Source organism: Lynx canadensis, chromosome B4 (genome assembly GCF_007474595.2).
Source record: "Lynx canadensis isolate LIC74 chromosome B4, mLynCan4.pri.v2, whole genome shotgun sequence".
Taxonomy (NCBI): Eukaryota; Metazoa; Chordata; class Mammalia; order Carnivora; family Felidae; genus Lynx; species Lynx canadensis.
In genome coordinates, this window is record NC_044309.1 from 111,039,139 (window position 1) to 111,052,263 (window position 13,125).

Here is a 13,125-nt window from a genome sequence, read left to right on the forward strand (position 1 = left end):
AGTTTTCTAATTTTCAAATATTTCCAAAGTAGCATATGTAACCTGCCTAAACCTTTGAAAAGAAATGAACCCCCCAAATTTAGTAGTTCAAAGTAAAACTTACTAATCATGAATAGACACAATACAACGTCTATTATGATTCAAACTCTTCCATTCAAGGTGATATTTTTAAACTAACAGTCTTTTGGTTCTATGAGGGATCCCCAGACATTAACTTGGAGCCTTCAAAAAAATTTGATATTTAACATTTGTTTGTAATATTAAAGATGTCCTCTGTCCAGAACACTTTACACCTTTGCTTTATCATAAGAGTTTTTAAGGGAAAAAAACAAAAAGCAAACAGTTGGTTGTTCACAGGCAGCGTCCTATCACTTCTGTGGCATTCCACGTCACATGAAATGAAGGTGTTTTGCAGATAAACATTCATACCGTGTACTTAATTTATGCAACTGTGAGTGCTTACAGGTAATTGAAACTGGGTACACGGAGGCTGACATTCTTTAGGACACAAACAATTCAGTCACAGTGCTCACTTTTCTGTTTAGTATAAGTGAACTCTAATTCCAGGATGAAAAGATGGTTTTGAATAGATTTTTCAAGTGTGCATGTGAAAAGCATGGTTGAGGGTGGCTCTGCATGGCCCGGGTCACCCTGACCTCGCCAAACAAAGGAACCCCGCCACCGCTACTGCTTTCTGGCTGCTGCGTCAGAGCAGCGCTTCTCAGACAACTTGTTGACATTTTAGAGAAAGTCCAGAACTCTTAAGTGGGCTGGGGCTGGCGGGAAACCACAGGGAAAATGGCTTGGCTCTCTAAGGCGGGGGTGGCGTGGTGTCACAGAGAGATCGCTGAATGGGGAGCCCGGGTCCCCATTCCTCAGCCAGCAGCTCTACCCGCGCCACCCTGGGAAGGTGGCTGAGTGGATGACAGGGCAGCGGCAGCACAGGGGACCAAGCCCGGCCAAGCCCCAGACAGGCCAGAATAAAACACACCATGAGTCAACAAAACCAGCTGGGGGTAAAACAAGAAGAGAGAACTTAACCTAAAATATGTCTCCCAAACATTTTAGGTGAATATATGCGATCACAGGGAATCGACAACTACATCTATCACGGCAGACGCTGAAAACAAAATGTGACGAACCACAAATTATATTACATTACTTCTTTCAAACAAGTAAAAAAATGATAGAGTAATAATGATGATATAATAATGGCACAAAGAGGTACTAAATACTTTGTTTAGAAGAACTGGAAAGATGGCCAGAAGGTAGAAAGGACAAAAATTGTAGCAAAAAAACTGAAAATAAACACCAGCAAGAAAAAATGACGAAAGAAATCCCCACATGTGGTTAAACAAAATCTAGAAAAGAATCCAAAAAAGTTAACTTTTAAAGACTGAGGGTACCAAAATCCAAGAATCAAAGAGCTGACTGGGGTGGAAATGCAGGGACCTTCCGTGGAAGGGAGTACGGGACCACCATGTAAACAGTGCTGGTGACTGAACTGTCACTCAGGAGTACATGTTAAGAACTCAAAACAGCTACTTGAAAAGCAAAGCAAGGCTCTGTCAATGATGAAAAACCAATTCAGATAAATAGGTAATAATGATTTCTGATATCAGTTCTTGGAAGAGAAAGGGGCTTACGAATAATCATGCAAAATGGAAAGAAGCACACTAATACCAGCCAAGTATCCAGAAAAGATGAATTTTGTCTTTGAAAAGAGTAGAACATTTAAATCTATAGGACCTGAGGGAACTTGTGAAGCAAAACCTACAGCTACATAGATAATTAAATATTTCAAAATATATGCAGACAAATAGTAAAATGGTCTCAACTATCAGGTTTAATGCCTACATCTCTTCTTACTGTCCACGAGATTTTTTTCTTTTTGCCATTAAAAGGCTTCACGATACCTATTTCAATGACTGTTATAAACATTCTTGCCCTTCAGCCCTGTTCTTAGACAGCCATTACATACTCTTCCTAAACACATAGGAATACAAAGTTAAGTCAGGCTTCAGGGTCACCGGCCTTACGTTTGATTTCTCATTTCCACTATTATTGACACAATTTTTAAGCTTTATTTCTAGGCCTTCAAGAAGCAAATACGAGAGGCTTCAGCAGTATTACACGCTATCACTATTTATAGTGTTATTGTATCAGTCAACATAATTGTTTCTCAAAGTGATGTTTTAAGGCCTAACTACGTTTTACAGAATGAAGTCTAGTTGACCAATAGCCCCAAAATGTACACTTACAAACAGTAGAACAAATATGGGCAAAGTACTCACTTCAACAGTCTCAATTTTTCCTTCATGGGGATGTGGTGTTCTTGGGTATATATCAACAAGATGTGGTGATGAATCAAAATGTAATCTTTTGAGATTTCTTTTAATAATGTCTTTACAATTCAAGCCATCAAAATTAGTCCTCCATAATAAGACCTTTAAAAAATTAGTATGTTGGCAGTTATCCACTTGCATGTGAAAGCACCAGAACTGATTTTTATTTTTACAAAAACCAATATACATAATTGTCCCTTATAATAGGAGAGCTAGATGTATATTTCAACAATGCTATTTTTTTTCAATACTATTTGTCAAGTGTGGAAGGGAAAGATTTAGCACTTGGAATTGCCCTCATGCCCAATTTAAAATTCATACTAAGAAACAACTTACTACTTTAAAATTCCCTTTTAGAATGCAAATTGGTGCAGCCGCTCTGGAAAGCAGTGTGGACGTTCCTCAGAAAATTAAAAATAGACCTACCCTATGACCCAGCAATAGCACTGCTAGGAATTTATCCAAGGGATACAGGAGTACTGATGCATAGGGGCACTTGTACCCCAATGTTCATAGCAGCACTCTCAACAATAGCCAAATTATGGAAGGAGCCTAAATGTCCATCAACTGATGAATGGATAAAGAAATTGTGGTTTATATACACAATGGAATACTATGTGGCAATGAGAAAAAATGAAATATGGCCCTTTGTAGCAACGTGGATGGAACTGGAGAGTGTAATGCTAAGTGAAATAAGCCATACAGAGAAAGACAGATACCATATGGTTTCACTCTTATGTGGATCCTGAGAAACTTAACAGGAACCCATGGGGGAGGGGAAGGAAAAAAAAAAAAAAAAGAGGTTAGAGTGGGAGAGAGCCAAAGCATAAGAGACTGTTAAAAACTGAGAACAAACTGAGGGTTGATGGGGGGTGGGAGGGAGGGGAGGGTGGGTGATGGGTATTGAGGAGGGCACCTTTTGGGATGAGCACTGGGTGTTGTATGGAAACCAATTTGTCAATAAATTTCATAAAAAAAAAAATAAAAATAAATAAAAAAAAAATAAATAAAATAAAATTCCCTTTTATTTTTTCAAAGTTCAAAATCATGTTTTTGGCTTGATAGTCCACCTTATTCAATAAATCTGCCTATGTATGACCCAAAGTCATATGTAGGACTTTGGGTCATACATAGGAGGCAAAAATGCAAATTTGCTACATTAACAATTTACATTTACCATCCTCGGAGGAGCTTAACATTTGAAGAACAAGATGTAGAGATAAAAGATGAGGCAGAGTTCAAGTGGAAGTGCCACACCAGTATTGGGAATTCAGTGAGTTACACATATAGTTAAGTGTCCAGATGAGCTGCTGTTTGAGTTCCAGAAAATATCAGAACTGGCACTATTTCAGCTGGGAGACAGCAGACTTCCTGGCATTAAGTTAAAATATAAACTCATTGATAATCCTCTTAACATATACAAAAGAGCTGATTGTAAAAACCTTAGCTGAGGTCTTGGATTCCTTTTCCCTAACCAAATCAAAGAAGGAGCTGAAAGATTTACAAACCTGTGCATCTGCACCTCCGGAGCTAAATAGGTCTCCACCTTTTGAAAATGAAACAGTAAAGACAGGTCCCTAAAAAAATAAAGGGAGATTTTTTTTTTTTTAAGCACTTGGTATTGTTTTCTTATGTCCAGGAAGACTATTCATTTTTCATCCTATTCTATATAGACTATTTATGCAATAAGTCTGATAGAACATATCCAGTTGTTGGCAACTAATGTAGGCAGAGTAAAGATTTCAAAGCACCAACCCAATTATATTTGAACACATATAAATGATACTAGATTTACAAAGCAAGACTAATAAAAATATGCAATACACGTTTTTCCCTTTAAAGAAAAGCTTGTATGTGTGTAAGTTAACAAGAATGTCTCTGTGGTTAAGTCTCCAACTCTTGATTTCAGCTCAGGTCCTGATCTCATGGTTCGTGAGTTCGAGCCCCACATCGGGCTCTGTGCAGACAGCACAGGGCCTGCTTGGGAGAATTGCTGCCTGTCTCTCTGTCTCTCTCTGTCTCTCTCTCTTTTAAAAAATAAATAAATAAAAATTAAAAAAAAAAAAGACTTTCTGGCTTTGGACTCTTTTACTCAGAATAACAAATCACTGGCAGAAACCGAATGACAAGTCTGTAGGGAAGACGAACAAAGCCCCTTCCTGACCACAACAGGCTTCACTGAGTTCTCTCTTCACATGGGCAATAGTGAGTCACTGAAAGTTTTGCCAGCAGGACACAGACAGGAGGAGAGCTGTGACTGTTGAACACTGAGGTCACGATTGTGAGAATGATGAATTGGACTGAGAATGAATGGTTGGAGCCAGTTAAGAAATTACTGCAATTACCTAGGTGAGAGGTAGTGAGAACCTGAAATTAAGCCAGGACTCTGGAGTTGGACAAGTCACAAGATGTCCAAGGACATTAAAAACAAACAGAGGATACTAATGCTTTTTCTATATAAGAAAAATTTGGGGAAACCATCTTGTATTTTTCAAGTAGATCATCACACAGACTTAGGTTATTATAGCCTCATAAATATCTTTAGACTGAAAAATTCCATCGTGTGTAGTGTTTTCCTCCTAAAATATTTTGCTTATCTTTTTTTCTATTATTCTGTACTTCTTCCATGGATATTTTGATCCTTGACCACTTCTATTGGTTGTTTCTTCAACCTAAATCCATGGATACACACATATCTGAGCTGGTTAGTGTCTATTTCGGATTTGCTCTAACACAGCTGCAGGACAAATGATAAAGCAAAGCAGGAAGCCAGGCAGGATACATGAAGGCAGAAAGAAGTCCTTCTCCCCTAGACCACAAAGCCTATTCTATTTCTGGAGATAAACAGCTTATAATTGGTTAAAAGGAAGTACCGAGGACATCTTTTAAAAAAAAAGAGAGAATGCAGGATGCATTCTAAAAAAACTTAGAGAAGTTTGTATATTTACCCAGAAAGGAGGAATACTTTATACACTTAAGTAGAGTTTTTATTTAGTGCATTATATGCTGGTGAGTGTGTGTGTGTGCACACGCGCGTGTATCACTGAACAGGCTCAATAAATAGGAAGCCTCTTCCCCACAGGATTCTAAATCAATTGAAAAATAAGACACAGGAATATCATCTTTCTTACTGGTAAGGGCTTTAAAGAGAAAATGTGGCTCTTTATCTGTAGGTAAATGGGCTTTCTAGAACTGAATCCCAGTATGAGTCAGATTTGAGTACCCAGTCATAGGCAAGACCGGACAAGGGCAGGCCTGCCCACAAGAAATAGCAGGGAAAAACAATGAAGACAGACTCCCAAGAGTAGAAGGCACTGGGCTCTACTCATGGAATTTCTCCTTCTAAACTCACCAGTGAGATTAGTGACGAGGAGGGAGAGGGTGTGAGAGGCTCAGTGTCAGAGCTGTGGAACAGCCTCCACATGAGGGGAAAGACCAGAGTAAGGAAAAGGCTTATCCACCGCCATTTGACCAGTCAAACCTATGCTACATACTGAGGAAGACAGCAGTGGGGGATTAATTTCACAGCCATTGAAAGACACACTGATTTTGACAAGAATTACAATAAATAATATTTCTAAGAGTTGCTTCCAGTGGATAAAAACCAAGTCCTGAAAGCAAACATTTTTTGTGATACCAGCAACGTGTGCCACACTTGGAAAGATAATAAAGACATATAAAATGGATCAACACTTTAAAATATACATAATTTAAAAAGCACAAATCTTAGTGTCAAATACCGTATGTCCTTGAAGTGTGTATATAAGTCTTCCTTCTAAGAGATCCAGAATCTTAAGTGTGCCATCTGAAGACGCAGTGATGAGATAGTTACCCGAAGGATGGAATGATACACAATTAACTCCACCGCTGTGAACTGATTTATAGAAAACAAAAGCAAAACGTTCAGAGAACAATTGTCAATTCTAAAGATGTTCTCTTGCCCTATTAGCAATATTAGGCTGGAAACAACAATCAATCAGAGACAATGTCTCCACAACACCAAAATTCCATGTAGCTCACTAACACAAGTAAGTAGTTTGCCATCATACAGCTTAAACTTCCAGCTAATGAGACAGAATAGCTTTAAAAGTGAAAGTGTGACATGGAAAGATGATCTCGTTAACCATGTAACTCTAAACTCTTCAGATACATTACCCATATAACGTAGCCAACAATTGATCACCACCAGCTCACATAAGATATACAACCTAGCCTTAAATGAAATTTCATAGCCAATTAGTGGCTTGAGGCTCAGGAATGAAGAGTATGGAAGTATATTTGTAGGAGCACATGGTCTTGCCAGCTTGTCCAAGAATTCATTTCTGGACACCATCCTTCCAACAGGAGGCAGTACGACACAGCCATCAGAAGGCTGTTCTGAGTACTTTGTAAACAGAAGGCCCAAGCTAGTTCCATCAATTATTTTAGCACGTTACTTACCCTCCTTAACCCTTAATTTCCTTATCTTTAAAATGGGGACAATATTAATAATACTCCTGAGGGCTGTTGTAAGGATTTAACACAGTATCTGCCACATGGTAAGTATTATACTTATTTTAAAAGGAAAATGTGGATTTAATAGAAATCCAATAAAAAAGAAACAAGAAATCAATTCACTTCTCTTCTAGCTTCAAAGCACAGCCACGGCAGGATGTTGTTTTCTACCAATTATAACACCTATTTGTGCTCCTAGAACTCCTTCTGACTCAGAATTCAGAGTCCAATTCTACCCCCGACCTCTCATGTAATGCAGACAACCAACGTGTGAACAGCTTTCAGTAACTTCTTTTTTAACCGCCCTGGCATCATTTTTAAGGTCCCTCCACCTCTCTCTCCACTCTGACATCCACGCCAGCTTCTCAGACCACGCTGTTGATGCAACTAATTGTCCTCTAGTCAAATCAAAGGCAGCCCGTGACCCTGTCTGAGAGAGCCACACCCCACTGAGAAGCATAGGCTGCGGGTTTGTTTAAGAGTTTCCTGGAGTAGGCCAGGCAGCACCTGGACTCTGTTGTCATGGAAACTGTTACCTTGATAATGCTGGAGCAATTTGTTTACTCTTATATCCCAGATTTTCACGGTATGATCAGAACCTGCTGAAGCTATGCATGTACCAGTAGGGTTAAAACCCACAAAATTTGCAAACCTAGAAGGAAAGAATAAGATAGTCTAATATTTTGATTTCTTCACCTTTATTTCTTTATTTGAACTTAATAATTAAATGCCTCTTTAGCAAACTAACCCATATAACCACATAAATGCCCAAAGAGAATGGACTTACCCTACAGAATCTGAGAAGTTATTAACACACTGCTTATTTGTGGTATCCCAAATTTTAATAGTTTTATCTTCACTACATGATACAATTAGCCTTCCATCAGGTGAAAATCTGGAAAGCACAAGAAGATTATCTTTGTGAAAGGCTCCTGACAATCACCCCCACCCCCTATACACACACACACACACACACACACACACACACTCCCACACACACACATCAGGCTGTACATATATTAAATACCAGAGACCACTGCTAGCACACCATGCAGCAAAGTCATATCCTACAACCATCTCTCCAACTAAAAATAAGCATAACAAATTATAAGCACAATGACAGATCGTTAAAAAAAATCAAAATATACTATATAGACCAGCCAATTTTTTTTCCTTTTCTTACTTTATTTAAATGATTTAGTTTTATAGCACTTGTTCTAGGTCTTTGATTCAACTTTGCCCTCCTCCTAAGCCAAGTACCTTGTTGTTGTTTTTGTAAGTATTCTTTTTTCAAAAAATATTTATTTATTTTTGAGAGAAAGAGAGAAAGAGAGAGGGGGGGGGGGAGGGGCAGGGAGAGAGAAGGAGACACAGAAGCTGAAGCAGGCTCCAGGCTCTGAGTCAGCATAGAGCCCGATGAGAAGCTCGAACCCGAGATCACGACCTGAGTCAAAGTCAGACGCTCAACCAACTGAGCCACCCAGGTGGCCCATAAGTATTTTTTGTCTCTTTCTTCTATTTTTGTCATTTTCTGGTATTATCCATGTGACCTAAGAGAGCCTTTACTATTCATCCCACTAACCCTGTACTGAAGCTCTTCAGAAGAAACAGATCGGCATGTTGAGAATTAAAATTAAATAATACTACCAACAAAAGCATCAACTCCCCAAGCCTGTAGTTTCCTGGACCTTGGGAGGCCCTAAATCTCCAGTGGATAGCTCATTTATACAGAACTGAAGGTCCTGATTCATGGACACACCTATCATCCACATGTCCCATTAAAAACAAATGAGTGCATTCTCAGACATTTCATCTACTGTTTTTATGCACTCTCTTCCTTTAAGAATCTTTCCAAAGTTCGTTCTTTTTCCCCTAAGTGGTAGGAGAAAAACAGAAGAGTAGAAGACCAAGAAAAAAAAAAACTGAAAATTTTTAGACCATTGGGAAACTATGAATAGTTTTTTTATTATTAATATTTTAGTAATAACAAAAAACGACAGACTTAGGTCATAGACCAATTATGTTTCACTTTATTTGTACTTTCCCTCTATGCCCAGATTACTATAAAGGTCATCAGTTAAGGGTGTGGATTATAATTGAAGGGGTGTTTCGTGTTCTCTCACTCCTCTCCTCCCTCTCTGTTCTTAAGGCTAACCTAAAAATAATTCTTCCTGACAGAAACTTTGAATCTGTCATTTATGGATTTACCATATAAAAAAAGGGACATAGGAACGTAATTAAGTTCTTTGTGAAATAATCTTTTAAATTCGGGCAAGTAACCTTGCAAGAAAATGTCTTCCGAGCTGGGTAGTTCAGTTTGATTTTATAATAACATAGTATGTTATTAATCTTTTCCTCCAGAAAATATGTGAGAAAGATTAACATATGAAGGACAGTATTATAGAAAGGCTTCAAGTAGATGAAGCATATGTTATACAGACCAGGGAAGAAAAACCTGCTCAGTATCCTTATGAAAATATAATAATACATAGTAATGCAACTAATACATAGAATCAAACTGTTTCTTTTTTTTTTTTAACGTTTTATTTATTTTTGAGAGAGGGAGAGACAGAGCATGAACAGGGGAGGGTCAGAGAGAGGGAGACACAGAATCTGAAACAGGCTCCAGGCTCTGAGCTGTCCGTACAGAGCCCGACGCGGGGCTCGAACTCACAGACGGCGAGATCGTGACCTGAGCTAAGTCGGCCGCTTAACCGACTGAGCCACCCAGGCGCCCCTCAAACTGTTTCTTAATGTTATCTTTTTTTAATGTTTATTTATTTTGAGAGAGAAAGAGAGTGAGAGCATTAGTGGGGGAGGGGGAGAGAGAAGGAGAGAGAGAGAATATCCCAAGCAGGCTCTGCACTGTCAGCACAAAGCCCAGCATGGGGCTTGATCCCACGAACTGTGAGATCGTGACCTGAGCTGAAATCGAGAGTCAGACGTTTAACCCCGAGTCACACAGGTGCCCCAACAAGTTACCTTTTAGAAATCACTTAATGTGAGTATTTTAAATAAGTATTTCTAAGAGATTACTTGATCCTTACATTTTAAGAAAGCCATGATAAAAGAAATGTTTAATATAAAGATGAAGTGATCAAATTAAAAACAAAGTATAAAAATACTCAACTTCGACATTATTGGCCAAATACCACCACCTCCATTATCATTATCCTGCCTACATTTATTGAGCACACATGTCCGAGAATGGTTCTTAACACATCACCTATAACAACTTGTTTAATCCTCAAAATAATCCTACTAAACAGGTGCTACTGGTCGCCTCGTATCACAGGCGAATAAACCAAGGCACATAAAGGGATCGGTAAACTGCCACAGTCACACAGCAGGAAGATTTGAACCAGGCAGTCCGGTTCCACAGCCAAACCTCTCGGTCACTCTGCTTAAGTCCCTGACAGAAAGGCAACTTTCTTCAACTGGCTAAATTATTTAGAGCACAGAAGTTCAGTGTGGCTTCTGGGTAACCACGGAAAGTTCTAAAGTGGAGGGAAACCATGAGGCAGTGCTCTTAGGAGGCCAGGTGACTGGGCTCTACCTGACAGGCTAACCACTAGACTATCCTTTAATAAAGACCGGCCTCTGCTGCCATACGTTGTCAGTGTCCTTGGGGAGTTTATGGGGGAACATATTCATTGATTCAAATATTTTATACCTCCAAAACCAGGCACTGGGCCCTGTCCTGGGTAACTGGAATACAGTGTTCATGAATGAGACTGGTAAGATCCCTGCCTTCATGACGTTTGCACTCTAGGAAGGGCACACAGCAGCATTTTAGATAGTGCTAAGAAAAGAGTTTGAAACACAAAGGTGCCAATTTGTCAACAGAAGTTCCACGGAAGCAACAGGATTTTAAAGAAACTTGTGAATAAAGAAAAGGGGGTATCTTGGCCGGCTAGAAATTCATCCTGAGCAGGAAGGGCTATAGCCCCGGAGAACTTCTAGGTACTAAAGAAATGAAGGGGATGCAAAAGTCAGATAAGTGGAGGGAAAGGAGGGGAAGAACCTGGGGAGGGGTGGGGTGGGGGGTGTTCTACCCCAGCTCAACATGACCAAAGGGGGACTGGAGATTAAGGCTGTCCCCCTCCTCCGGACACCACGTTATAATGCCTGCATATGTTCTCTATATATGTGTTTTGTTTTGTTTTGTTTTGTGGGGGGGGGGGGTTGCCTTGGGAAGGGTTATAAGTGAGGCTGGTGGTTTGTATCTTCTCTTCTCTCCTTTTATTTTGAATTAGATACATCAAAAATAGGTTGGCACCAATAAAAGAGGCTTCTCTTTGCCCTGACTTCGGTCAGTAAAGGACAGTCCTTTCCTTTGTCAGGACTTAAGCAACATCTAACTGGGTTATCAATTTTAAGAGTGTTAAGAGGATATAAAATTTCTACTGAGACATCACCAGATTTCTCTCTAATTCAGCACCACTCGACTACCTTTTAAAACTTCCAGAAAGTGTGTCATAGAGATAGACATTATATTAGTCAATAGTGACTGGCAGATGATCAGACAGGAACTGTCTGTAAGGCATCTGGGAAGTTAATTGAACCACTGTTCAATCTCTTAAATATACTGGTACTTATTTGAGAGAATCAGGAAACTACTGAACTTCTTTCTAGAAAAACTGGTTCACAGGTCATTGAGAATAGCCCAGTGACATAACAGGAGTTCTTTAACTTGGAATCTATGGAGTTCCTGCAACTGTATGTAAAATTGTATTACCATATGCACAGCCATAGAGCTATTCACATATTAGAGAGCCAAAGGGGTCCATGAACCATGAGAAGTTTCAAAGTGCTTTCATAAGAAACCAAAAACTTCCTTTGGAAATCTCTTATCATTGGAATAAATGTTCTATAGAAAAAACATTTCCAGCCCTCAGGCTTCTGACACCAAACAGAGTAGGCACTGTTCCATGTCTACTGAGAAATAAATAATTAGTAATTGGACTTTGAAGCCAGCAGCTATTCAATAGGAGGGGGAAGCAGTAAAAAGTAGTGGAAATAGACTGCCCAGTCAGTACACGGTCCTGAATTCTAGGGCCAATTCTGCAACTGTCCGGCTATGTAACCCTGTGAAATTCAAAACCACACTGGCCACTGTTTTCTATTTGTATAATGAGGGTGTTTGGACTGCATTCAGAACTAAACTTTCATAGACTCATTAAAAAAATATATTGGCAGTCTCAGAGTTTGCTTTGGTGGGATTCTGTGTTTACACACTGAAGGTGAAGTTCAAGGCAATAAGCAAAACATTTATACTTTTTTAAGTGTTGGTCAGCATCAGAAGAGAACCCATCTGTTAATTGCAGTAACAGGATTCATTCCTACAGCTGCTGAGAGACAGAAAGCAGATGAAAGAGATATAAAAAGATTTAAGTATGCCATGAAACATGTTAATTATTTGTTGGGTCATTTACCATTTATATGCCCAGACTTCTCTCCTGGGATCTCCACCCATAAGTGTAACTGCCTACTGGGCGTCTCCTCTTGGATATCCTGCAGGCACCTCCAACTCTGAGCTTGTCCAAATCTGAACTCATCGTCTTCCTCCCTAAACTGTCCTTCTCCAGTGTGCCGTTTCTCAGCAAATAGTCCCTCAGGCCAGAAGCCTAGGAGTCATGCTTTGTGCCTCTTCCTCCTCTACACCTCCACACTCCACACATCAGTTCCTGCCTCTTCAAACCACAGTGGGAACCAATGTCTTCTATCCTCCGCAAGCAACAAAAGTGATCTTTAAACACTGAATCCCATTTCTCTGATTAAAACCCTTTGATGATTTTGCATTTCCCTTGGTGAAAAGCCTAGCATCCTTACCACTGCTTACCAGGTCCTTGGGGTCTGCCCTCCGGTCCCTTTATCACCCTACTCTTCCTGGCACACACCCCTCTTCTCTCAGGTCCTTGCTCCTGCCTCGGGCATTTCCTCATGTGCTGTTCCCTGCGCCTCAAATGCTGCCCCCTACTCTTTATCTAGTTTAAAATACATAAGAAGATTTTACTCATCCTGCAAGTCTCTGCTCAGTGTCACTTCCTCAGGAAGGCTTCCAGACTGCCACCCCCTGACCCCCAGTAGGTTAGTTCCTCAGCATGTGGTCTTAGAGTAGCTCCGGTTCATACTTAGGTCATCCTTGCAATCAAGCATTCTGTTTACTTCCCCAACACATGTAAGCTCCAAGAAGACAGAAACCATGTCTGTCTTGTTCACTGTTGCATCCCCAGACACCGTGCATGGCACGGAGTAGGTCCCTAGGAAACATTTAAGACAGTTA

At 39.8% G+C, this 13,125-nt stretch overlaps 1 protein-coding gene across 6 annotated transcripts in view; it reads right to left on the reverse strand.

Moving 5' to 3' along the window:
- Positions 1 to 13,125, reverse strand: part of POC1B (POC1 centriolar protein B) — a 97,862-nt gene that overhangs the window by 45,300 nt on the left and 39,437 nt on the right. For all 6 annotated transcript variants that reach the window (XM_030323354.2, XM_030323351.2, XM_030323352.1 and 3 more), the window contains 5 exons: positions 7,627 to 7,734; positions 7,376 to 7,491; positions 6,086 to 6,219; positions 3,854 to 3,922; positions 2,295 to 2,447 (listed from right to left, as the gene is read on the reverse strand). In XM_030323354.2, coding sequence (XP_030179214.1) covers positions 2,295 to 2,447; positions 3,854 to 3,922; positions 6,086 to 6,219; positions 7,376 to 7,491; positions 7,627 to 7,734 — 580 coding nt within the window. The remainder of the gene's footprint in view (positions 1 to 2,294; positions 2,448 to 3,853; positions 3,923 to 6,085; positions 6,220 to 7,375; positions 7,492 to 7,626; positions 7,735 to 13,125) is intronic.